The sequence below is a fragment of the Lemur catta genome, chromosome 17 (genome assembly GCF_020740605.2).
Source record: "Lemur catta isolate mLemCat1 chromosome 17, mLemCat1.pri, whole genome shotgun sequence".
NCBI lineage: Eukaryota > Metazoa > Chordata > Mammalia > Primates > Lemuridae > Lemur > Lemur catta.
Window position 1 is genome coordinate 17,914,550 of NC_059144.1, and position 24,646 is coordinate 17,939,195.

At 60.6% G+C, this 24,646-nt stretch overlaps 2 protein-coding genes across 6 annotated transcripts; one reads left to right on the forward strand and one right to left on the reverse strand.

The window, feature by feature from the left end:
• Nucleotides 1-606: 606 nt before the first annotated feature.
• Nucleotides 607-7,799, forward strand: EMILIN3 (elastin microfibril interfacer 3). Its single transcript, XM_045528424.1, has 8 exons — nt 607-691; nt 852-983; nt 1,128-1,229; nt 1,321-1,795; nt 1,906-2,331; nt 3,057-3,200; nt 4,377-4,600; nt 4,878-7,799. Exons 1-8 carry the CDS (start codon nt 607-609, stop codon nt 6,644-6,646), a joined length of 3,357 nt encoding a protein of 1,118 aa, XP_045384380.1. The 3' UTR covers nt 6,647-7,799.
• Nucleotides 7,195-22,745, reverse strand: LPIN3 (lipin 3). Of its 5 annotated transcripts, none has more exons than XM_045528456.1 (22): nt 22,570-22,744; nt 21,814-22,489; nt 21,632-21,684; nt 18,856-18,942; nt 18,564-18,760; nt 17,528-17,623; nt 16,413-16,681; nt 16,116-16,196; nt 15,492-15,612; nt 14,987-15,329; nt 13,827-14,225; nt 13,358-13,451; nt 13,191-13,260; nt 12,322-12,414; nt 12,202-12,245; nt 11,406-11,544; nt 10,334-10,482; nt 10,073-10,159; nt 9,466-9,618; nt 9,144-9,258; nt 8,961-9,064; nt 7,195-8,758 (listed from the first exon to the last, which is right to left on the reverse strand). In XM_045528456.1, exons 5-22 carry the CDS (start codon nt 18,753-18,755, stop codon nt 8,614-8,616), a joined length of 2,694 nt encoding a protein of 897 aa, XP_045384412.1. In that variant the 5' UTR covers nt 18,756-18,760; nt 18,856-18,942; nt 21,632-21,684; nt 21,814-22,489; nt 22,570-22,744; the 3' UTR covers nt 7,195-8,613. The 5 variants fall into 5 exon arrangements, with proteins under 5 accessions (XP_045384412.1, XP_045384415.1, XP_045384413.1 ...); XM_045528459.1 differs by having other exon boundaries at nt 13,827-13,987; nt 14,126-14,225; nt 21,632-22,489; nt 22,570-22,742; XM_045528457.1 differs by having other exon boundaries at nt 18,564-18,763; nt 21,632-22,489; nt 22,570-22,745.
• Nucleotides 22,746-24,646: the final 1,901 nt, after the last annotated feature.

Sequence of the window (24,646 nt, forward strand, 5' to 3'; positions counted from 1 at the left end):
TGCAAAGAATTCGTGGCCAAATGGCCAAGGATTGTCAAGAGCCACCAGGAGATGGAAGAGGCAAGGACGGATTCTTGCCTAGAGCCATCAAAGGGAGGATGGCCCTGCTAATACCTTTGTGGGAGAATACATTTCTGTTGTTTTAAGTCACCAAGTTTGTGGCTGTCATAGCAGCCCTAGGAAACTAAAGCACCCACACCTTGAAGCTGGATTCCTTCAGGCTGTGTGTTCTGACTCCGAAGCCAGGGAGAACGCACAGCCAGCCTGCCTGGGTCCCTTGGGACCCACCAGCCACCGTGGCTGAGAGGCCAGGGCATAGATGTGGGCTTCAGAGCTGCCCTTTCCAGTATCCTTGTTGCCATCACCTTACCCAAAAGGTGTAGATTTGCATCTCAAAGTGAGTTTGGGGCAAGGTCTCTCACGCAGGCCTCCGAGTGCTGCGCATTCTGCACACCTGCCAGCTACTTGGGTGAAGACACAGAAGGCTGTAGGCACTTGTGTAGATGAGACAGAACCAGGAAGAAGTGCCACTCTGCTGGATGACGGAATCAGGATTCAAAAGGGTCTTTGCAGGTCAGAAAGTTAACAAGGTGATGCTGAATGAGGATGACTATAAAGGCCAACTCTTGGGTTCCAAGAGTCAACTTCACAAGCAAAATACGGAGGAAGTCTGGCTTCATTGTAGCTCCTGGTGAGAAAGACCTAAAGGTTCTCTTTGACTAGATGCTAACGGTGACCCAGAGCAGTGGCCCAGCTGGCTAAGAGCTTTGGTTGCACAAAGAGAGCAGAGCATTCTCGGCTCTGCTAGAGAGGTGATAGGCGTTCGGGGTTCGGTGCTGCCCACACCTAAGAGAGCGACAACAGGATCCCTCCAGAGAACCCGAGGGGCAGCCTGGCCACCAGACTACTGGTTAGTGCGGCGGTTAAAACGCCTGGGGAGGGGGCAGCAGAGTTATCAGAGGTCCTGGGCACCCCTAGACAAAGTTGGTGCCAGGAGGCAGAGCTAGCCCACAGGGACGGTCCAGGACCTGTCCCAAGGAGGTGGCTGCAGAAGTGGGGCTCCCAAACATATCATCTCGGCTCCAGAGCCCCGGACTGCGGTCCCCAGGCGCACACGGGCTTTTAAGAGCAGCGCATGCTGCGGGTGGGCGGCTCCTGGGGAGCCCCGCGCCCAGGCGCCCCGAGGAGGCTCCGCTTCTCTGCTCCCCGCCCGGTGTTCGCGGGCGACAGTAGTGGCTGGGTGTGTTCTGCGGACCTCCCGGGCGCGGCGGCCTGCGCCCCTGCCACCCGGACAGCTCCCTCGTGACCTCTGGCTCGCAGGCGGCCCCCCGGGCGTCAGCTCCGAGCCGGGGCGGGGGGCTGGCGGCCGAGAGCGGCGCGGCCCCGAGTTTATGCTAATCCGCGCAGAGCCCGCCTCCCGCCTCCCCTCCGCGGCCCCAGCCGCGAGCAGCGCCGGCCACTCCGCGGGACGCAGCCGCCGCGAAGCGCCAGGCGACCGGGCCAGAGAGCTCGGGGGGCCGCGAGCGGCGGCGGCGGCGGGACCCGGGCGGGCGAGTGGCGGGGGCGGCGCTGCGGCAGGACACCGGCGGGGGCACCGCGCGGGGCCCGGCGGGGACGCGGGAGCCGCGATGGGCCGGCGGCGCCTGCCCGTCTGGCTGTGCGCCGTCGCGGCGCTGCTCTCGGGGGCGCAGGCCAAGGGCACCCCGCTCCTGGCGCGGCCCGCGCCGCCCGGCGCCTCCCGCTACAGTCTCTACACGACGGGATGGCGCCCGCGGCTGCGCCCGGGGTCGCACAAGTAAGCGCGGGCAGGGCGCGGGCGGGAAGCGGGAGGCAAGGGGCCGCGCGGCGCGCCGCCGCTCCCACCTGCCCCGACCCGGCGGGGGCGTCGAGGCCCCGGCCCCCGAGGCGGCGGCACGGAGGGGGCGGCGCCCGGGGCCGGGCCCCTGCCCAGGCGGTCGCCCAGCGCTCCGGGAGGCTGCGGGGCTGGCGAAGGAAAATGAGCCGAGGGGGCCTGGCGCGGCGGCTGGGATCCTGGCAGTGCCCGCGGAAACCTTTCCAGAGAAGTAACATTTTCCAGCTGCGCTGTGTGCAAACTCCGGGCGCAGCGGACCAGGTGGAGGGAGAGGAGGAAGGGCGGTCCGCGCAGAGCACGCGGCGGGCTCCCCGCGCCGAGCCTCCCCTGCCCCGCCAGGTAGGAGATGGAGCCGTGCACCCTCCCGCAGTCAGCCCGGCCCCAGCAACCCCTGGGACCCCCACCGGGGCCGGGCTGCAGAGCTGCTGGGGGATTCTGCGTCCTGGCTGGACCCGTGTTGTGAAACAGCCGTCGCAGTGGTCGGCTCCTGCCGACCTTAACCCTTCTGGCTTGTCCGGGGCTGCAGCCCCAGCCTCTGCCTCAGCGTCTGGTTTTTAGCAGGCAGTGGCTTGCGAACTGGCCTTAGTCAAGTGGGTTAGAGGCTCTGCCTGCGGTGCTAGCTGGATTTGAACTCTAGCTGAATTTCAGAAGTATGGTCGGAGAGTGCCCAGCCCATAACCCACACTCAGTAGGCTTGGGCACGTCAGAACAGACTTCCTGGAGGAGGCGGTGCAAGAACTGGTTGAGGAAAGGAGCAATGGCAGGGACTGAAAACCTGTAAGGGGGGATGCATTTCCCCAGGAGTCAGTCAGGGGAGGATGGATGAGAAGCATGCTCTCAAAGAAGTCACTAAGTTGGGATCTCAGAAGCCTTGAATGCCAAGATAAGGCATTTGGAACCAGAGAAGGGTGGGAGGTGTGGCCAGGCATTCGATGGGGGGGAGGGAATCCAGTGTGGTCTCTTCCCCAGGCTGGAGGGCAGCCATGTCAGCCTCCTGGTTCAGTATAGTTCTTGTCCCAGTGGCCACCCATCAAGGACACTGGGATCAGAGAGACCAGTGGGGCTGGACCCCAGACCAAGGGCTCTGGCTCCCAGGGACATGGAGAACAAACTGAAGACACATGACTGGTCCCCTGCTGAGGCCCACAAATGGGGGAGAGAGGATAGTAGCTTCAGGGGGCCTGGCTCAGGCCACATATTCCAGGGACACCATTTTCCCCTATAGGGCCCTCTGTGCCTACGTGGTACACAGGAACGTGACCTGCGTCCTACAGGAGGGAGCAGAGAGCTACGTAAAGGCTGAATACCGGCAGTGTGGATGGGGGCCCAAGTGCCCCGGGACAGTCACGTGAGTGTACCCCCTCCCACCCAGCTGGGCTCTCTGTACACAAGCCCCAGCCCTGCCTTCAGCTGAGAGCAGCAGGCAACTCCACAAGGGGCGGCAGCCCCTTGGACTCCAAGAACTCACCTGAGCCCCCACACAGGCCAGAGTGGGCCAGGGCCCCAGAAGGAGGGGGCCAGGTAGGACCCCAAGGATTTGAACTTGCAGCAGAGAATCTCCTGTGGAGACAGGGGCAGGCTTGGGTCGGAGCCCAGGAACCACAGAGGGACAAGGAGGGGGTTCCAAGGGAGAAGCAGCACAAGGTGAGAAGGAAGTGACAGAGGCAGAGGGTGGGGAGAGTGTCACCCAGGCAGTGGGCAATGCCAGAGAGGGGCCTGCGCAGACCCAGGGACGGCCGTGAGGAGGGGGCCAAAGGTGAGGGGTGGGAGCCAGAGCGCCAGGGCTTAAGCCAGCCGCCAGGGCTGCATGTGAGGACCTGCGGGGTGGCACACAGATGTGATACGCAGGTCTGTGCCTGGAGAGGTTCCCGTGTGTGTGCCTGGACACAAAGCTGGTTGCTCCAGTGTGTCAGTGGGTGATCAGTGCGTGGCTGAGCAGGAGAGGGGGTGGCCCTGGTGGGCCCCGCCTGTACCTGGGCCCTCCCTTCTCTGCTCCAAATCAGAGGCGCCCCTCCACCAACTCCTGTGAGCTGGCGGGAGAGGAGTGGAAAGAAAGGAGGGGAGTTGTGGGAGCCAAGAGCGGCCCCTGGGCCAGTGAGAGGGGCCGCCGGCCCCAGCTTTAGGGCAGCACCGCTCCCCAACGTCAGGCGAGGGGCTGGGGCTGAGCTCTCCAAGGTGCCACAGAAGCCCGAGTGGAATTTCTCACGGCAGCATGAACTAAATGGGGTCCGGGTAGTCTTGGGAGTGTTGGAGCAAAATCCGTGCTGCTCCCCGAGCTGACAGGATAGGGTGGGGCTTCGACCTGCGTCCTCCCCTGACGTGGCTCTGAGTCCCAGGAAGGCCGCCACACCACCACCGCCCTGTCACCTTCAGCACAGAAAAAGGAAAACGCTGCAGGTGGTGTGAAGCTGGGGAGACAGCCAGACCTTACGCAAGTGTCTGGGGGTGGCCAGGGATGCCAGCTAGCGGTGGGAGCTGCAGCCCTCAGGTACAGGACCCTGCTCTCTTGCCCTCCTCGGCCCAGGTACCGCACTGTGCTCAGACCCAAATACAAGGTCGGATACAAGACAGTGACAGAACTCGCCTGGCGTTGCTGCCCTGGCCTCACTGGGGAACGCTGCCCTGAGCACCTTACGGACCACGGGGCCGCCCCACCCCGGCTGGAGCCTGAGCCCCAGATTCCCTCGGGCCAGCTGGGTCCAGGCCTCAGGCCCCCTCCTTACAGCAGAGCAGCCCCCAGCCCTCACGGTGAGTCTGCCCACGGACACCCTCTAAGGTGATCAGGTTTCTTGGGCTCAGTGGTGGGGACAGGGAAGGGACCGACCCAGGCTGGCTGAGCTCTGGCAGGGATGGGGAGGGTGCATCTCACATTGGGCATGAGGGTGAACCCCCAGTCCCCCTGCCCCTCCCCCACAAAGCTGAGGGAGGTAGGCTTAGAACAGAAAATCTCTTAGGTGGCCCAGCAACAGGACAAGCTGAGAGGGACTGGCCAGTGATACCCCTGGGGTTCTCTTCTCTTTCCCAGGAAGGAAAGGTCCAGGGCTGTTTGGCAAGCGGCTGGAACGCCTGGAGGGTGATGTCCAGCGCCTGGCACAAACATATGGTACCCTCAGTGGCGTGGTGGCCAGCCAGGAGGACCCCAACAGGGTGAATGGTGGCCCCAGGGCTCCTGCTGCCCCTGTGGGCTTCGGAGTCATCCCCGAGGGGCTCGTGGATCCAGGAGAGAGAGTCAGAGGGCCACCCACACCTCCCCTGGACGAGATCCTGACCAAGGTGACAGAGGTGAGCAACACGCTGCAGACCAAGGTGCAGCTGCTGGATGAGGTGCACGGGCTGGCACTGGGCCACGAGGCCCACCTGCAGCGGCTGCGGGAGGCCCCGCCATCCCCACTCACCTCCCTGGCACTGTTGGAGGAGTATGTGGACCGACGGCTGCACCGCCTCTGGGGCAGCCTGCTGGACGGCTTCGAGCAGAAGCTGCAAGGCATCCAGAGTGCCTGCGACCTGCGGGTGCAGGAGGTGCGGCAGCAGTGCGAGGAGGGCCAGGCAGCCAGCCGGAGGCTGCACCAGAGCCTCGATGGCCGGGAGCTGGCCCTGCGCCGGGAGCTCTCCCAGCTGGGCAGCCGGCTGCAGGGCCTGAGCGCAGCGGGCGGGGGCGGCTGCTGCGGCCAGCTGGCGGTGATCAGTGCCCGTGTGGATAGCCTTGAGAGGACCCTGCAGGCAGTCACCGAGACCCAAAGGGCCCCTGGAGGCCTGGCTGGGGATGAGCTCACACGACTCTCTGCCGCCATGCTCGAGGGAGGTGTGGACGGGCTACTCGAGGGCCTGGAGACGCTCAATGGGACGGAGAGTGGAGCGAGGGGCTGCTGCCTGAGAATGGAGATGGGGGGCTGGGGGCTGGGCGGCTTCAGGACCATGCTGGAAGAGCGCATGCAGAGCCTCGAGGAGCGCCTGGCGACACTGGCTGGGGCGCTAAGCCAAGACAGCGCTCCACCGGGCAGGTCAGCACGGCCCCTTGTGCAGACAGAGCTGGCCGTGCTGGAACAACGGCTGGTCTCACTGGAGACCTCATGCATCCCCAGCACCACCTCGGCCATCCTGGACAACCTCGTGGCGGAGGTGAAAGCCTGGCAAAGCCGGAGTGAGGCCCTCCTACGCCAGGTGGCCAGCCACGCAGCTCTGCTCCAGCAGCTCAATGGCACCGTGGCCGAGGTCCAGGGGCAGCTGGCAGAAGGGACGGGCAGCTCACTCCAAGGTGAGATCACTCTGCTCAAGGTCAACCTGAACTCGGTGAGCAAGTCACTCACGGGGCTCAGTGACTCTGTCAGCCAGTACTCTGACGCCTTTTCAGCCGCCAACACATCCCTGGATGAGCGAGAACGCAAAGTGGAAGCCGAAGTCCACGCCATCCAGGAGGAGGTCAGCAGCCAAGGCTCCAGGCTCCAGGCTGGCCACAGGCAGGTCCTGAACCTGCGGGGTGAGCTGGAACAACTCAAGGCTGGTGTGGCCAAGGTGGCCGGCGGGCTCAGCCGCTGCCAGGACACAGCCCAGGAACTCCAGCACGCAATGCGCCACTTTGACCAGCGGGTGGCACAAGTGGAGGGCGCCTGTAGGAGGCTGGGCGTGCTGGCGGCAGGCCTCGACAGCTGGCCCCGGGATGGCCTGTGGGGCCACATGGACCAGCTGAACCGCACACTGGCCCAGCACACACAGGACATTGCCCGCCTCCGAGATGACCTGCTGGACTGCCGGGCCCAGCTGGCTGAGCAGGCACGGCCAGGGCGAGCCGACTAGGGAGGCTGGCGGGGATCCAACCCCCGGATCCCACAACCCAGGGAACATCACCCCAGAGCCCAGCCTTTTGCAGTGGTGCCTCCCAGCTTGCCCCTGGCCAGCCCAGATGCCACTGCGGAGGCCATGGAAAGAATGGGCTCAGTCCACCTCCACGTGACTGTCCCAGCCACCAAAATCCATGCTCAGTGCTGCACAAACTGGACAATTCAGGAGAGTGGTCAAGGCAGGGACGTTGTGCCTGAAGGCCAGGGTGGACTTAAGAGCCTGCACATGTCACTGTCTGAAAATCAGAGTCAGCAACTGTGCAAAGACCTCCAGGCCCGTGCTCAGTGGCCCGGCCATACTGCCCTTCGCCCATGAGCGACAGTCTGCAGCCCCTGAAGGCTTCTCTCCCCAGCCATCTGGGCTGAGTTTCTGCAGGACAGCAATGCCCGCTGGAACTGCCCTCACACCTGCCAGCTTCCCAGACACTGTTTCTAAACCACGGACCAGAGGCTGCCAGATGTTTCCAGCTCCCTACATGCCCTTCAGGACAGAAGCACAAGGACTCACTGAGAGTTCTCTTTATTCCTTTTGATTCTCTGCCCCGCCCGGCCCAAGGTGAGGGCTTAGGCAGCTGTAGAATCCCAGAGGAAGGAATTGGATTCAGGCCATCTGTTTGGAGAATCCACACCATTTTCTCCTTTTCCTTCCCCAGTGATGTTTCCAGGGCCTTCTGGTGCCGGACAGCCTTCGTCCTTCCAGATCAGGGCCTCTCTCCAGAGGGTGGCCCTAGTGTGTATCGGGGCCTGAACGAGGCCAGACCCTGAGAAGGAGCCCATAGCTGGAGGGAAAGGGGTTCAGACCTTGCTTTTAACACTCTGGCAAAACCCCAGCCCTGCCAGGATGTTCACGAAAGGTTAGAAATTCAGGTATGAAATCAAGGGAAAACTTGAAAACGCAAGTGTTCCTCAGGCCTGCGCAGCTCCCAGAGACTCTGATGCCCAACACTGCTGGGGCTCCCAGCCTCAGTTTCCCCCACGGCAGCATGGGCCCTGCGGTGCTGGTCTGTAGGGCCCACAGCCCTGCCTTCTGCTTTCTGGACATTGGGTATTCTGCCCTCCATGTGGTGCTGCTGGAGGAGGGCAGGCTGTGGATTAAAGCTTTCAGCCAGTGTAAAGGAACCTTCTTCACCAAAGGCAGTGGGAGGGAGGGCCGCAGGGGCGTGAGCCCACTGCCCGCAGCTCCTCAGGCAAGAGCTCAGGCAGCAGCTGTGAACACCGAGTGGACCAGCCGAGGCTGGAGGAGGCCGAGTTTAGGGCCCAGGCCGCAGGGGAGGTGCTGGGATGAGGGCTAAGCTGAGCAGAGCCACATTCCTTCAGCCCTCACTTGGCCCTGAATCCCCCTTCCCTGATGCTGGCAGGGGCCGGGGGGCACCCAGCCGTGCGTGCGTATCATGTGCTGAGATGCCAGGGCCCCAGCGAGCAGATGCTCCCGCAGAGATGTCTGGCTTCGTGGGGGGTGGGGTGCAGCCTGGCTCCCAGCAGAGGAGCAGGGGAGCACTGTGTTCTCTCTAGACGCTACTCAGCTACCCCCGCTGCCACCACCAACACTGCCCTGTGCATACGGGCTTCATGCCTCAGTCAGGCCTCCCTGTCCTCTCTGTCCCATCAGGAGTTGAGGCAGGGTCCCAGGTTGACAGGGACAGAGCTATCAAGAGCATGGAAAACCCTGAAAGGGCCCAGATGACAAACATGTCATCACTCCAGGCCAAGGCCACACTGAGGCCCTGGAGTAGCTGCAGCTCAGCTGTCAGAGATAGGAGACAGGACAGGGAGGATGAAAGGTCTGTGGCTACCCATCAACCTGCAGCCCCTTCCTCCCCTTCAGTGGGCTGTCCCCCTGCACCCAGCTTCCAACTCCCTGCGCCCCAGGACACCCCGTCAGTCCTGGGCCAGGCCAGGGAGGAGGGGGCAGCCAGGACGGGTTCAGGCCAGCGTGTCGAAGTCCACAGTGGGCAGCGGCTCCCGCCAGTAGCAGAAGTTGCTGTATTCAGGGTTGGCCAGGTCTGCGCTTGGGCCTCGGGCCACAGGAGGGAAGAGGAGCTCGACCACCTCCCCAAGCCGCTCGTACCTGTGGGCGGAGCAGGGCTGGCTCAGCCTGAGCTGCCACCAGATCACGGCCTCCGCCATGTCAGGTAGGGGGTCTACAGCCCGCCCGGGAGCCCTGGCCAAGGGACAGACTCACAGGTAGGGAGGTAAAATTGGGGCCCAGGGAGAGGCCAAGGCACGGGACGTGGCAGGGCATGGGGGCACGTGGCAGGGTGTGGCCTCACGTGGATTTGTGGTTCTTCATGAGCTCCTGGATGAGCTCTCCCCGGGGGTTGACCGTGAAGATGCGAGAGTTGGGTAGGCCCACCTGCCGGTAGGCAAAGACATCCTGCGGGACGTGAGGAGGCACGTGGAACAGAGGCCCTCTGGGAGGAGGTGGCTCAGCCCACGGGCAGGGACACACTCACATTAGGCCTGTTCCCGAAGGCGGCGTGGAAGGGCTGTCTGTGGGGCAGAAACAGCTGCTGGATGTCACTCAGGCAGGCAATCTTGAACACCTCCGGCTTCTTCTCAATCACTTCTCTGGGGCGGCCAGGGCCACAGCAGGGAAAAGGCCAAGGAGGGGAAGAAACCAGAGGGGATGGCAGGCTCAGGTGACGTGGGGTCTGACCTCGCCACCAGCTGCCACCTGGGTGCTAATGCTGGCCTGGTCTGGGATGGCGGCAGCCTTCCTCCCCCCGCACCCCCCGCCCGAAGGGCCGTGGGCTTGTGTTGTGGAGGGGTAGTTACCTGTGGAGGGCGGAGAAGAGGCTGGTGGGAGACAGCAGGATGGGGCCCTTGGGGAGGCCACAGCCCCCCTCGCTCACCCACTGCAGGTACCCCTTGGTGAGGTCGGCCATGCCGATGGCCCGGGCTGAGCAGTAAAGGAACTTGTACCCGTTTCTGGGGATGGGAGACAGGGTGGCACGGAACCATCAGAGACCAGCCAGCTCCCATCCGCCCTGTTGGCTTCGGCCAGCCCAGCCCAACTCTGGGGCTCTGGTCTTCAAACCTTTGCAGCAAGAGGACTTAGGAAAAGGGCTAGGCCAGGCCTAGCAGAGGTGGCCTTGGCAGCTGTCCCAGCTAGAAGGAGCACGGACAGAGCCTTGAGGCCTGGGAGGACCAGGAGGTAGGATGGCCTCCCCTCCAGCCTGAGACCGCAGGTGGAGCCTGATTCTGGGACACAGCCCCAGGGCGTGTGTTTTCACAGAACTGAGGGCCAATAGGGAAGTCTCGGCACTGCAGGGATCTGCCTGGGCTGCTTCCTTTGTGGGTCCTACTGGTCCCCAAGGTTTCCTGTCCCATCACTCCCTCTCTCCAGCTGGGAGTCCTGCCTCAGCCCAGCCCAGGCACTCACAGGTGGATTTTGTGGTAGAGACTGGTGATGCCCTGGTGTGTCCAGTCTTTCCCCAGCTGGGGCAGAATGTGGCCCAGAGCATCTGACCTAGAGCCAGAGAGGATGGGTCACTCGGCAGCCCCATGTGGCCCAGCCCCCAGCCTCAGGTGGTCCGTGGGGAAGGCAAGGCCTCTCTTACGGTCGGTCCCCCCCCACGCTCCCAGCATGGAGGAAGGCAAGTCCCAGGCCCGCCCGCCCTTGCTGTGGCCAGCTGGGCCTCACTTGGTGATGGTGCCATCGATGTCAGAGATGACCACCTTGTCGTCCCATTTCCACAGGTAGATGGTGGCCTTGCAGCGGCAGGTGCCCTGGTATTGGGTGGTCACACTGAAGACCACATCATTGGCACCTTCTTGCAGGTTCAGGCACCGCTGGGGCCAGGCAAAGAGGGTTGTTGCAATCCACTGCCGCCAGGCACCGCCCACCCTCCCCCACTGTGGTCTTTGACCCCCACAGGCCCCTCCTTCTCCTGGTCCTCCCAGCTCAGAGACCCTTCCTGAATTCATCAGAGACAGCCCCGCACAGACACGTCCGGCCACAGGGCGGCCATACCGGTCGGGGCCCTGCACAGTGCCCGCCACAGGAGTCCTGGCCTCTCTGCACTCCCCTTTGAGATGAAACTCAGATGAAGCCAGGCCCGTGCGTGACTCCCTGGCTCAGGGTTCTCATGGGGGGACACCCCACTCCACAGAGGGGGGCTCTCACGTTCCCCTAGAGAGACCCAGCCCTGCACGTGGTCCACAGAGGACTGGGGCAGCCCTGCACCAAAGCCCTGAGCTGTGTGTAGCCCCAGGGTGCCAGACAGGTGGCACTGCTCTGTACCGGGGCAGGGGTAGACCCTCCTGGACACCTCCCTGACCATGGAGCCACACTCAGGTAGAAAACGTGCTCTCATTACAGGAGCCACCAGTAACTGAGCTTAGAGACGACATGACTCAGGGCCCGGGCTTGCCAAAATCTGAGGGGCCATCATCAGCATTTGATTCCTTTAGTGTGGCTTCTAAGGGCAGACCAGGAGCCAGCCGGGTCACTGCAGGGAGCTATCTCAGGAGGACCCTGTAAGAGAGGGCTCTTCCAGTTTGGACGTCGGACAGACAAGTGGGCTGGCATGTGAGGAAGTGAGTCTCCTGTCCCTGGAGGCATTCAAAAAAAGGCCGTCAGGGAGGCTGCCAAGGGGGTGGATTCTGGCCTTTGGTGAACACGTGGACCCTTTCTTAGCTGGCCCTCAGGGACTCTGGGACAGGATTAGCTCAGCACCCGCTACACACGCATGAACACAAGTGCATACGCTTACGATCTGATCAGAGGAGAGGCGGAGGGACTTCTTGTAGGCAGGAGTGTAGGCTGGCGTTGAGGGTGGCGGGGAGGGGGCCTCGAGGATCACAGGGCTGTCTGGGCCGTCGTCATCGCTGCTCAGGACTTCGGTCTTCTCCCTGTGGGCGGCGCTGGCTCTCAGGCCGCCGTCCCCAGCCCAAGGTCCTTCACTCCCAGTGGCTGCTCACCTCGGCCCATGGGGGCCTGTCCCTGTCACTCCAGAGGCTGCCCAGGGTATCTGCGACCCCTCCCTCTAGGCGCCACCCACAAAGGGTGGTGGCAGACACAGGGGTGGTGGCTGGCAGTTTCCACCCAGCCAGGTGACAGCAGAAGGGGCCGAGACCCCAGGCTGCCAGCCCTCAGTGCCTGCCTTGGAGATGTTCGCCTGAAAGTGCACCTCGGCCTTACTCGCGATGCCATCGTTGGTCACCCTCCCCCCAGCCTTGTGTGTCTGGCTCATTTCACAGGTGAAAAAAGGAAACCAAGTCAGCATCCCCTGTGGGCTGGGGGAGAGAGGCCCCCTCCCCCTTAACAGGCAGCCCCTAGTCTGGGCCAGGCGTCTGAACGCCTGTTCTAGCTCTGCCATCTCCTGGCTGTGGGACATTTGGTGTATCTCTAGGTCTCAGTTCTCCCTCTGTGAAATGGGGGCATTTCTCAGGAAAAAGAAGGAGTGTGTATAGGAGCATTTGGGGAGTGACCAAGAACCATGGCAGGGGACAGGGTGCTGGCACCAGCCCACCCCCAGGGCAGCTTCCCCAGCCAAGGGTCCCACTCACCCTTGCTGCTCCCTGGCGGTGGTTTTCTCCCTCTGAGCACCACGCTGTGGAAAGAACATCCATCCATCCAACGCTGCTCCTGCCCTGCGCTGGCCCTGCCCCGCCACCACGACCACCCACCTCCTCAGCCGGGAAGTCCCTGCGTCGCCAGGAAAACCACCATCGCCCACCCTTCCGGGGCATCTTCTCCTTCTCCAGCTTGTCCACGGTGCTCTGTGGGTGGGTGAAGACCACGGCGTTTTTTCCTGCACCACACAAAGCTCCTACCTGACATTGCCCTCGGGGCCCCCACGAGCCCTGAATCTGGGCCCACCCTAGAGCAAGGTGCTGTCACCATCTGGAGGCCGAGGAAGCACATTCACCTGGGACTCCATGCAGTGACTCATGCAGCTGTGCATGAGAGGCCAAGGGCCATTCCTGTCCCCCGGCCCCACCCCAGCCCTGCCCCCTAGCTCCAGCCTAGCCTCAGCCTGGCCTCCAAATCTTGTGGGTCAGGCCCCTGCTAGAATAGCAGAAGGTAGTGCCTTGGGAGTGTCTCAAGATCTGGTGCTCCCTTCGTGGTGCTACCAAGTGGCAGCAGGAAGAGCAGTCTGTAGCCAGTCCTCCCCTTAACCTCCAGGACCGGTACAGGCAACTCTCTTGGGTCAGTGATCCTGTCCCATGGACAGCCTCCCTCTCTGTATGTCACCATCACTGTCTGGTTGGGGCAACATGGCCTTGGGAAGAATGCTGATTTGATCTATGCTACTTGCCCCCAGGCAGAGCCCAGGCCAAGGCCCACCTGGGAGACACCAGCATCCTACAGATGCAGAAGGGAGAACCCAAGTCAGGAGGACCTGGGCCCAGGGTGGACACGCCAGGGAGCCCACTCAAGCTGGGAACAGGCTGGTGGGACAGGGGTCTGGGGGGGGTGCCTCATGTGGTGGGTCGTTCTGGGTAAGGTGAGGCAAGCCAAGCAGGGGGGTGACCCAGTGGTTTGTAACTGTTACCTTGGGCAAGTTTTTCTGGAAGGCTTGCAGGGAGAGGATCATGGGAGCGGCCACAGCCCAGTTATAATGCCTGGGAAGACAGAATGAGGCGTTGGGGCTGCAGCAGCCCGCAGGGTCACGGAGCATGGGACGTCCCTCAGGCCAGCAGTCCCAGCCCCGGGACGTACTTCCCGTTGATTTTCACCACTAGGTTCGGGTCCTCCAGGAGACTGGGGTTTTTGGTGAGGTCCTGGTAGGAGACGATGTGCTGGTTGAACTTCTCTGGGCAGAGAAGCAGAGAGGGAAGGGTGAGGCTGGCACGGCCCACGTGACCTGCTGCCCCAGCTCCTCGGGGCCCTCACGCTCTGCCACTTGCCTCCTGCTGGCCCAGCAGGGCTCCTCCCTACCTGTGGTTTTGCACTTGTTCCCACCCCAGGATTCACAGATGAGTCACAACTTGGTGTCAAGCTTTTGTTTCATGCGGAGTTGGGAATGCCCAGCCCCTCTTGCCGGCACAGTGTGGGCTCCACGGGGCACAGAACCATAGGAAAGCCCGGCCCCACACCTCCGCAGCCCCACCCTCAGGGGTCTTCACTCTCTGCAGCCCCTGGGCTCTGCACTAGTCCTTGGAAGGGCTCGGGCCATGGTCCAACATACCCAGGGAGATGTCCCGGCTGTCGGCCAGTCCACCACAGAGGGACAGTGCTATGGTGTCCACTGTGTCCAGAGGGGGTTCTGGCACGTGTTTGGGGTTGGGGTCCCCCAGGGGCTTCTGGGTGCTGGGTTCACTCCACCTTCTGGCCCCCAGCCCACAGTCACTGGGGACAAAGGAGCCAACAGTGACATGAACACAAGGAGGGTGGGAGGTGGGTCCGCCTCCTCCCAGGCCCTTGATAGTGGACCCTTGGCCCCAGAGGCCCTGACCCAAAACGCTCTGGCACCCAGAACCCGGGCACCTCTGGGGGAAGTAAAGTGCTGCATTCTCAGAGTCCAGGGAGGGCAAGTCGTCCAGGTAGATGTCACTGGGGCCCAGGTGCTGGCTTCTCTTCAGGGAGCCTGAGGGGGAGGAAGGGACACCTATAGAGAGACCTAACACATGCTGGGCAGTGTGGGCAGTAGATGGCCCTGCCTTTGAATGCCTAAGTTCACAGTAGAACTTTCTGTGACAGTAGAATGTTCTATGCCTGCGCTGTCCAACACGGTAACTGCCAGTCACAAGTGGCTATGAGCACACGTAAAATGTGATCAGTGCGATGGAGAAACAGAATTTTACGTTTTGGTTAATTTAAGTTATTAAACAATTTCATTTTAAGTGGCCACATACAGCCAGTGGCTACCAGAGGGACAGCGTGGGCCCAGTGCTTGTGAGCTGGAATGACCCGGCTCTACTCATGTCTGCAGCTTCCTGTCCCAAACCTCCCCCCTCCTCGCTCAAGACACATGCCAGCTGCCCTCAGTGTCACCTCTGCCCCACCTGCAGCGCAGGCACATGCTGCTCCCTTGGCCTAGAATCCTCCTTCCCTGCTCCTTACGTGGCTGGGTCATTATTGTCCATGTCTCAAGGACTTCCCTGACCATGCGATTTAAGCAGCCCCCATCCCAACCCGTGGCCCTGTCCCACATTGCCTGTGGCGTGTCCCTCCCATTCATGCGTGCGTCATCAGTCCCCCAACCAGACTGTGAGCTCCAAGCGGGCTGGTGCCAAGCACAGTGCCTGGCATACAGTAGGTGTCCAAGAGGTACCCAAAATCCCAGAGCCCACCCAGGGGATAGGGTGAGGCCAGGGAAGCAGTGGGAGGGGTCCAGCTATCACGCACCTGGGCCCCCGGAGGCCCCCTCTGGCTGCCTGCTGGGAACTGGGCCCTCCAGGGTGGCCCAGCTCCATGACTTGGAGGCAGGAGGGCCGTCTGCATCCCTGCAGCTCTGAGTCTTGGCTTCCTCGCTCTCCGGGGTGTGGAGAGGGGGACCCACCAGAGCAGGATCCTCTGTGTCAGACTGAAGCAGGTCAGCGCCAGCCCCTGTTACCAGGCCTGGGGGGCCCGAAGGGTCCATGCCAGCCACAGAGGTGGAGGGTGTGCTGGGTCCTCGCTGACGAGGAGAGGTTGCCCCCACGCTGCCTTCAGGGACCATCGAGGACTCGGGGTGCTCAGCTTTGGCCACCTTCAGTCAAACAAACAGGAGGACGTGGGCCAATGCGGGGCCTGCCTTCCACACCCACAGAGCCTCAGGGCAGGCGCCGAGTCTCAGTCACTCCAATCCTGAGCCGCAGGGGCCGTGGAGCCCTTGCAAGGCAGGGACTGGGGTTGACACAGATGAACTCACCTTGGGCAGCCTCCCCCAGGCCCACTGCATGTGGGACTCCGCTTTCAGGGGACTGGGCTCCGGGGCCCGCAGCTCCAGCTCCGAGTCGCTCTTAGGGGATGTGAGCTCACCTGCAGAGAGGCTGCAGGAAACAGAACTCAGAGGCCCCAAGCCAGCCTGCCACCTCCTGCCACCGCCCCCAGCCTGGGAGAAAAATATTTGCAACCCATATTTATGCCTACGTTGAATACAGAATATATAAAGAACTCATAGAAATCCACAATAGGAAGGCAATCCAGTTTAAAAAAAAGGAAGGGTGAGGTTGTGACTGCTTAACGGGCACAGGGTTTCCATTTGGGGGAATGGAATGTTCTGGAACCAGATAATAGTGCTGGTCGCTCAACATCATGAATGTACTTATTGCCACTGAATTGTACACTTTGAAATGATTGAACTGGTAGATTTATGCTCTATGTATTTTACCACAATAGAAAAAATGGGCAAAATACTCGAACACTTTACAAAGGACAATCACAAATGCCTGGTCGACACACTGGATGTGATCTGTCATTAGTCATCAGAAAAATGTAGATTGAAACCACTCTGAGACCTTGATCTGGGCCTGCAGGCCACCTGGACTCTCACCTGGCCTCGGGGGAGCAGTCGCCATCGGAGTAGGGGTAGATGTCTTTGGGCTGTGGTGAGGACTCCCCTTCCAACTGGACACTGTTGAGGGACCACAGGGAAATGGTCACTTACAGGGCAGAACACCCCAGGCAGGACACAGGAGCCTAGTTGTCAGGGACTTGGGGAGGTGAAACAATGAAAGCCCAGAGAGGTCAAGGTCCTTGCCCAAAGTCACACAGCATCAGCAGAGGAAAGAGCGCTTGAACCCTAGGTTGGTGTCCCCACACCCTCAACACCCTCCTGGTCCCTACACACCCTGGGGACTCTGGCCTTGGCTTCTCCAGCAGGGACAGCTCGCTCTCAGGGCCTGTCTCCAGTTCCTCTGAACTAGAATCAGTTGCCACCGCATCCTCCTTCCGCCTGGGTTTCCTCCTCCGACGCCTCTTCCTCCGCCCCGTGGAGGCCGTGCCCACGATGACGGGGCCCTCAGGCTTGCTGGCTGTGCCCTGCTGGGAGTCCGAGGGGAAGCCCGACAGGCCCCCCCATGGGATGGGGGAGGTGCATAGGCGGGGAGGCACGCGTTCCTGTGGAGCAGACCAGGGCCCTGGAGTGCGCTCATTTGGGGTCAGGGACACAGGCGTGGAGGTCGGACAGAGGTGGCAGCAGGGTGGCCCTGCAGCCGCTGCTGAGCCCAGAGCTCCCTAACGGAGACAAAGTGGCCCCAGTCCTGGGGAGTGACCCACCACCCCATAGGCCAGGCAGACACCTTGATGTCAGCCTCTCATCTCTGCTAAGACTCAGCCAGATGTCACCTCCTCCGGGAAGGTGCCTTGACTATCCCTCACCCATGCTCCCACTCCTTCACTGCCATAACCAAGTAGTTCCATCATCCGTTGTTTATGTGTCTGTCTACCAGACAGGTCTGGAACTTGCTTTGAAGTCAGGGATTGCCCCTCACCTAAGGCTGCTGCATGGTGTCTGGCGTATAGTAGGTGCTCAATTCAAGTTTGCCAAGTTCAAATAGTTGCAGCTCCTCTGCTGGCATGTGCTGGGCCCTCCCTCTCCTCACCCCCATTCATGCTTCTAGGTTCCAGCTGCAGGAGCTGGCACCAGACCCTGGACAAGCCAGACCTCAGGCTTCCCAGCCCTTCTTTGGTGCCTTCCTCTCCCTGCGCCCCGCCTGGGAAGGGCTCCTTTCCAGCCCGCAGGGGCCCAGCTCAGGTCTCCCCTCTGAGACCTTGCCCAGCTTCCCGGGAAGTGGAGTCAGCCTGCACCCTGGCCCCTTCCTCGCAAGTGCCAGAGGCCGGCCCCAACTCACCCCTGCATCAGACCTCTGCTGATGGGGCGGGGACAGGGCCGAACCCCAAGGCCCCACCCGGAGGCACCAGGGAAGAGGCAGGGCAGGTGCTGGTGAGGAGGGTGGCACTCACCTCATCGCTCTCCAGCTCCTGGACAAAGAAGGCCTCCCCGCTGTCCCCCAGCTTCATGTGCAAGTCCACAGGCTCCCCATTGATCTCGATGTCCACCTGCAATGGGGACTGGTGGGGCAGGGGTCGCACGGTCCCCACCACGGGCCCTCACGCCGGGAGGCTTCAGTCCCCTGGCCTCCCTGCTGCCCGAGTGCTGCCTCCAGGTTGTTGACAATGGTGAGAATTACCATTTACTGGGCACTTCGTAGTGCTGTATGTAGATGATCTCATTTGATCTCCACAACAGCCCCTTGCAGTAGCCCCCATCATTATCCCCATTTTACAGATGAGGAAACTGAGACTTGGGGTTTAAGTTATTTGCAGGGAAGTGGCCTCAGAGCAAGTGAGTCTCTGAACCCACAACGTCTGAGTCTACAACAAACCAAGCTCTTAACCGCTCAGGTGTACTGTCTCCCACAGGTCACACTTTCTTATTAGGATTCTGGAAAGTTCGGTCACCTCAACATGAAGGGGACTGGGAGCCACCAAACCTGCATTTACACACCAGACCTCGGTGCTAAAAACATCTGTCACGTTCGCCTGAGCCCAGTGAAGATGGTACGGATCTACTGAGGGAGGGAACCTGACCTTTGAGTGTCACCCATGTATCTGGGCCTGGGACAGCATCACCAGGTCCTGTTTCCTTCTCCCACCACCATCCCTAGGCAGGTGAGATCGTATCTGTTGGTACTGGGCTCAGAGACATGCCGTGATTTACCAAGAACACACAGGAAAGGTCTCTGAGCTGGGGCCAGGTCTGATGGTCCCAGCACTGGGGTCTGCCCCCCTGGGCTGTTTCCATGGGGGACTGGGACCCCTCCCCAACCGAAACCCCCAAACCAGCCTCAAAACCTTCAGAGAAAATATAGATGAAGGGAAGCCAGAGGACAGATCCGCACCACAGGGAGGCCCTGGGTCCTCTCCAGGGACTGTAGTGGCTGCCCGGGCTTAAAAAGCCCACCCTGCAGCGGCCCCCTGGGCCGGCCGGAGCGCTCACCACCTTCTCCCGAGAGCGCAGCACGCCCAGCTTGCCGAAGCGCACGTGGAAGGGCGAGCACCGGAACGAGCCGTCCGCCTGCCGCACCACCAGCACGTCGATGCCGCCGCTCAGCGTGGCCGGGTTCAGGCCGCGGTACAGGCCCTTCACCGTCCCGAGCACCGTCTCCGCCAGCTGCCCCACGTAGTTCATGGCTGCTGCTGGCGGAGAGAGGCAGCGCGGTGGGCACGGCCCGGCCCAGCTCCCTCCGTGGGGCGGCCCCTGCGGCCGATCGCCCCGATCCCAGCCTCACCTTTGCGTCACGCCTCGGACGCGCCCGCCGACCTGCCTCGGGACCCCTGGGCAGCCACCTCGCTTCTCCGAGGGCCGATCTCCACATCTGTGAAATAAGGGCACAGGCTGAGATGACACTCCAAATGCCATGACTAACGATAATGACCAGGATGCTCAGCGGCACAGCTCGTTTCATCTGCACAACAACCCCGCGGGGCTGGCTGAGCGGGTGTCATTATTCCTGTTGACAGGTGAGCCAGAGGGGTGGGGTGACTTGCCCAGGGACTCTCGACTGTTAAGGACAGGACCTGGGATTCGAACCCATCTCTGCGTGGCTCACACCCAGAACTCTTGGTGTGAACCACTGGGATGGCCCAACTGTGGAAACAGGAAGGGGTGGCCAAGGGGGGTAGGCCCAGGGCCCAGCAGCCCTAACGGGTGAGCTTCTGTCCCCAGGAAGTGGGGAGGAAGGGGCCTCTGTTCTTCCATCTGAGAGATAGGTTCAGCTGCTTTGCTGCCTCCTGGTTTTAGGAGTTGCAAGGGGCCTTGATGGGCCATTGTGGCTGATTTATGGGGGACCGGAGAACCCTAGGGACCTAAAGCTCTGCTCAGCCCTATTCCTGGGGTCAGACGCCAGGGGCAAGGCATCCCCTACAGCTGGGGGCTTAAGGCCCTAAACCCCAACTTCCTTCCCAGTGTCCCTGCTGGGAAGCCTGTCGGTGGCTCAGAGCCTGACCTCAGAGTCTCCAGCCACAGTTCTCAGCCCCAGCTTCAGCCCTGACCCCCACTCCTCAGAGGCCTTGGGATGGCCCCCTGAAACTGCTCCTTCCCCCAGCCAGACTGGTCCCTCCGGCTGTCCCACACCGGGCTGGGCTGGGTGAGCCAGAAGCAGGAGGCTGTGGCAGCCTCGGGAAAAGGCCAGGGCTGTAATGAGAGCTGCTCCCAGGCTGGCACGGTGCCCGCCCCACCAGCTTCAGCTCGTCACCCCTGCCCTGCTGGCCTGGCCAGTGGCCTGCTGTCCCTCTGGCTGCCAGACCTCGGCCATCTGACCTCCACAGGGCACTTGCCTCTCTCAGACCCTGGAGGACGGCCTGCCACGCAGGACCACCCCTCAAAGAAGCTAAGTGACTCATCCAAGGTTAAGTGACTTATTAAGCTCTATTAAGCTGACAGGCCAAAGATGGGGTGTAGGGAGGGGATAGAGGGAATGACGACTGAAATCCAGATCTCCTGACTCCATGGTCCCCAAACCACCCCCCAGTTGTCTGCAGAGAGGGCAGCTGGCCCGCAGCCACCTCTGCACACCCTGTAATGCGTTGCACTCAAAATGCAGTCCATGGGCCATGCTCAGCATCACCTGAGAGGTTGTTATCCTAGAGAAACTTGAGCCCAACTCAGCCCTAATGAATCAGCACCTGCATTTTAACAGGATCCCTTCATGTTCCCAGTCCACACCCTACTTTTGGAAGAGCCTAAATGACAAGACCCCCTCCCCCCCCCACCCCCCTCTGGCATTTTTCAATAATGCCCGTATCCTGCCCATCCTGGGACACCCTCGAATGTAGCAGCGGATTCTTTCAGTCTGTGTCAGAGCATCACAAACATAAGGCACGATTAGAATTGCTGCCGTCTAAAACATCAACTAGGTCTGTGAAAAAAAAAAATTGGAAGTTGAAATGGACCCCTGACATGTCACTCAAATTCACAAAGAGTTTATTTGCAAGGCATCTACCACATGCTAGGTGAACATTTCCACTTCGGTTTCACACCGCCTAACGCCAAACAGACTGACAACAGATGCTTGGTGGGCAGGGCTCTAGACCCTTGTTCCCAGGAAAACCACAGAGGACTCCAGAAGCTTCCAAGAATAAAGAAGCAAGCATGGGAAGAGCAGAGCAGGGGTGGTGGCAAAAGCCTGCCCAGTGGGAGGAGTGGGGAAGGAGGGCGACAGGCTCAGCGCACTCTGGTGCAGTTTCTCAACTTCATCATTATTGCCATTTAGGGCCATATAATTCTTTGTCGTGGTGGTTGTGCACTGTAGGACATTTAGCAGCACCCCTGGCCTCTGCCTATTAGACACACATAGCCCCCCTTCACCCCAGGATGTGACAACCAAATTGTCTCCAGACATTGTTAAATGTCTCCTGGGGGACAAAACTGCCCCCAGTTGAGGATCACTGATCTAGTAGAAAGAACTGAATGGCAGAGATGGCAGCCAGGGTCCCCCTGGGATCCAACCTGGAGTATTCTCAGACAAGTCACTTTCTGGCCTCAGTTTCCTCTTCTGTGAAACAAGGCCTCAATTTTCCAGACCTATCTCAGCTCTAATGTCATGGAGTCTAGAATTCTTTCCTCTCCCTGTCCCCCACCCCACTCCGCCAGTGGATGCCCCCCACATCTGATTGCTCAGCATTTTGGGGGCCTTCTGTGAGGCTGGCCATGTGCTCCTCCCCTCTGTCTGCACCCATCCCTGAGGGCACCTTCTTTTCCCAGGACCCAGCTCTGCCTCCTTGGTCTTCTCCAGAGGAGAGCTCTGCTTAGCTCCTCTATGTCACCCTCCACCCCCCAAACTAACATGGCTCAAATCAACCACTTCATCTTCCCCCCAGGGAGCTGAACACCTCTCAGGACTCATGAGTACCCCCTCCGTCCCAAGCCCTCTGAATCCTCTTGCCCAGTTTCCTGCTCATATGGCCCCTGCCTTATCACCAGATGCCCAGATCATGGGTAGCCACAGGACATTATGGGAAGGGGTGCCAGACAGTCTGGGTTCTGATCCCTGCTCTGCCACTTACTAGCTGTGATCCTGGATGAGTCACTTTATTGCTCTGAGCCTCAGTTTCAGCCTCTGAAATGGGGATAACATCAGGTGTGAGCAATGAGATAATTTGCATGAAGCACCAGAATGCAATAAGTGCCCATACCTGTCACCTATCAGCAGTAGCACATTTTTTGGCATCATGACGGCCCCACTTACCCAGGCTGGTCCTGAGAACACTGCAGATCAGGCTCCGATGCACTGCACCTGCCTGCAGTTCAGAGTTTAGACTTCTGAACTTGACAATCAAGGCCCTGCACAATGGTAGCCTTCCTATTTGCAAAATGAGCAGGTGGGCTCCAGGCAGGCCTCAAGGGGTGCCTTGGCCAAGCCTCAGACCCCACTCTGGGGACATCCACAGGCCTTCCTCCAGACTAGCCCACAACTCCACCCAGGGATGCCAGAACAAGCTGCCCTGGGTCTGAGCTCTCAGCCCTCGTAGGTTCCCAGATCTGGGTGGAGGAAGGGTGGGGCTCTCCACGAAGCACCAGACGGCCGGGGAGGGTAAGCGCTCCTGCTGTCCTGGTGGAGGGAAAGCGCCACCCCCAGCCCCCCAGCAGCCACAGCATCTGACCTGTCCAGTCTCAGGGCAGGCAGGGCAAGGGTCAGACAATGTTTTGCAACTGAGGACACTTGGTACTAGGGTGTCCTCCCCAAGGTCACTCAGGCAGCCTAGGGAAAAGCTGGGCTAGCCCCCCTGGGAGGTTTTGGCTTCTTCTCTCTGGATTCCACGTTCTGGGTGTCCAGGCAGCCGCCTGGCTGGGGAGAAGGATGAAGTCAGGCCGGCCCTTCCACCCCTGCGTTCCCATCTGATGGCTAGAGCTGGACTCAGGCCCTGCGGCAGGAAGGAAGGAATGTCGATGGCAGGGCGGGAGGGAGAGGGACGTCTCTTTCCCGGCCCGAGTTGGGCCCTACCTGGGGAGCTGCCCACTGGACCTCCTGGACTCGGGCCGCCGCCTCCACCTGTGTGCAACAGGCTCAACAGGTAAGCGTCCTCGGCCCGCACTCAATTGGCGCTTCCGGCTCCTCTAGGCCGTGGCGAGATCCCGGCTCCACCCCTTCCACGATCCCTGTGCAGCCTCCGCGGGCCCCAATCCGCCCTGCCTCCACCCCCCAAGAGCGCCGGGTCCCCGCGCACAGGGCGCCCTTTCACCTGTAGAGGCTGGGGCGGGGCCAGACCTCAGGCTCCGCCCCAGAGACGCTGGATGGAATGTCCCTGTGGCCGGCCACCTGCCCCACCTCCAGGGGCGGCGGTGGGGCAGGGACTTTGGAATTAGGCCAACTTCAGTCCTCCGGGATTTGCTTCCAGCGCGCTCTGTGACCTTGGGTAAGTTCTGTCCCAGATCTGAGTCCGTTTCCTGCTTTGTCAAGAGGGAGAGTCACCTTGCAGGTTTTCGAAATTACATGAAATGACTTTATGAGGTGCCTGGCGCCCAAATGTCCCCTCCTGGGGCAGCTTTCCCTGCCTCCAAGACTTGGCAGGTCCTTCGTGTCATATGTTCACAGAGCCCACAGTTGTCCTTTCATATTTGCTTGAATGACTATTTGATTACTATCTGCCTCTTCATTTGAATTTTAACTCCGTGAGAGCAGGTCATGTTCGTTCTCACACGCCCGTGCTCAGTACAGCGCCTGACATACAGCAGGCGCTCAATAGATGCGGGTTCCTTCATTCCATCCGCCCGACGCACCGATCGAGCGGCCGCAGGCTCAATACCGCCACTGGCCAGCAGAGGGCAGGCGGCGACCAGTCTTCTCACCCAGCCGCGCTCCCTCTCCGCCTGCGGCGCCGCGGGCGGGGGACAGGTGAGCCCAGGTGTGTGCGCGAGACTGGAAGGTGAGCCGTGTGATGTGAGCGAGGCCTGGCCCAGGGAATGGCTTTTCCCTTTGGATCCGTGGTGTGCGGCCTTTCCTGGATCAAAGACCTCTCCAACAAGCTGTGAGCGTGTCTGGCATCTGCAAAGGTGTCCTGGGAAGAGCCCGGCTTAGGAAGTACAGGGCGGTGGGGAATGAGAGGTAGCCGCCAGTAGCGCCATTATTCTGTGACCCAAAGTGACAGAACTTGTTGGGAAGTGACTGGCCTCAGCACTCACTTTAGCAATAGTCATTTGGCATTAATATTAGTCCTGAACCCAAGCAGTGTCTGGCTGCTATCTCAGCAGAGCCTCTTGGCAGCGGGGCTAGCTCTAGGTGGTCGAGGGGGCAGCACCGCCCCACAAACACGTCGGTGGCAGAATTGTATAAAATAGAACATCGTATATAAATAACATCAGGAAATCCCTCGAGGGAGCCTGAGAAGGAAGGAAGGAGAGGTCACAGGTTGGGACAACAGATGCCAAAGTCCATTTACCTCTTTGAGCCTCAGTGTCATCTGCAAATGGTGATAAAAGCTACCTGGCAGGATTTTACTGTGAGGATTTACAGGATAAACTAAATCAGTGGTTTCCAACCTTGGATGTACATTGGCATCACTGTGCCCTGGACAAATACTGATGCCCAGGGTACTGCGAGTTTAAAAACCTCTCCAGGTGGTTGTAATGTACAGGCAAGGCTGAGAACCACTGAGCTAAATGAAATGCCGAGCACAGCACAGGGTGCGCACGGTAGGCTTTCAGTAATGTTTATCACACATTTTTAAAGATGGAGCACAAATTGTTTTCATTATTTCTTGTTAGAGCAAAAAAGAAAAAAAGTTGATATAAAGGTTGTTGCAGAAATTGGATTTCTGACAGGCTTAATTCCCAAGCTATGAATCATCCAGGATTTGGTGATTATGGGGGTGCGTGTTGGGCGGAGGGAGAGGCACCCTTTGATAGTATGACTTGTCCACAGGGACAGTCCCTCTAACCCCAGGTTTACATTCCCATCTCCAAGGTGTCCTTTGACGGTGCAAACACCATGGGTGCTTATGGTTGCTCATTTCAGGGGTTAAGGGTGGAGGCCATCTTTTCCCCTGCCTGGATAGCCTCACTGGGTGGGCCTTTATACCCGG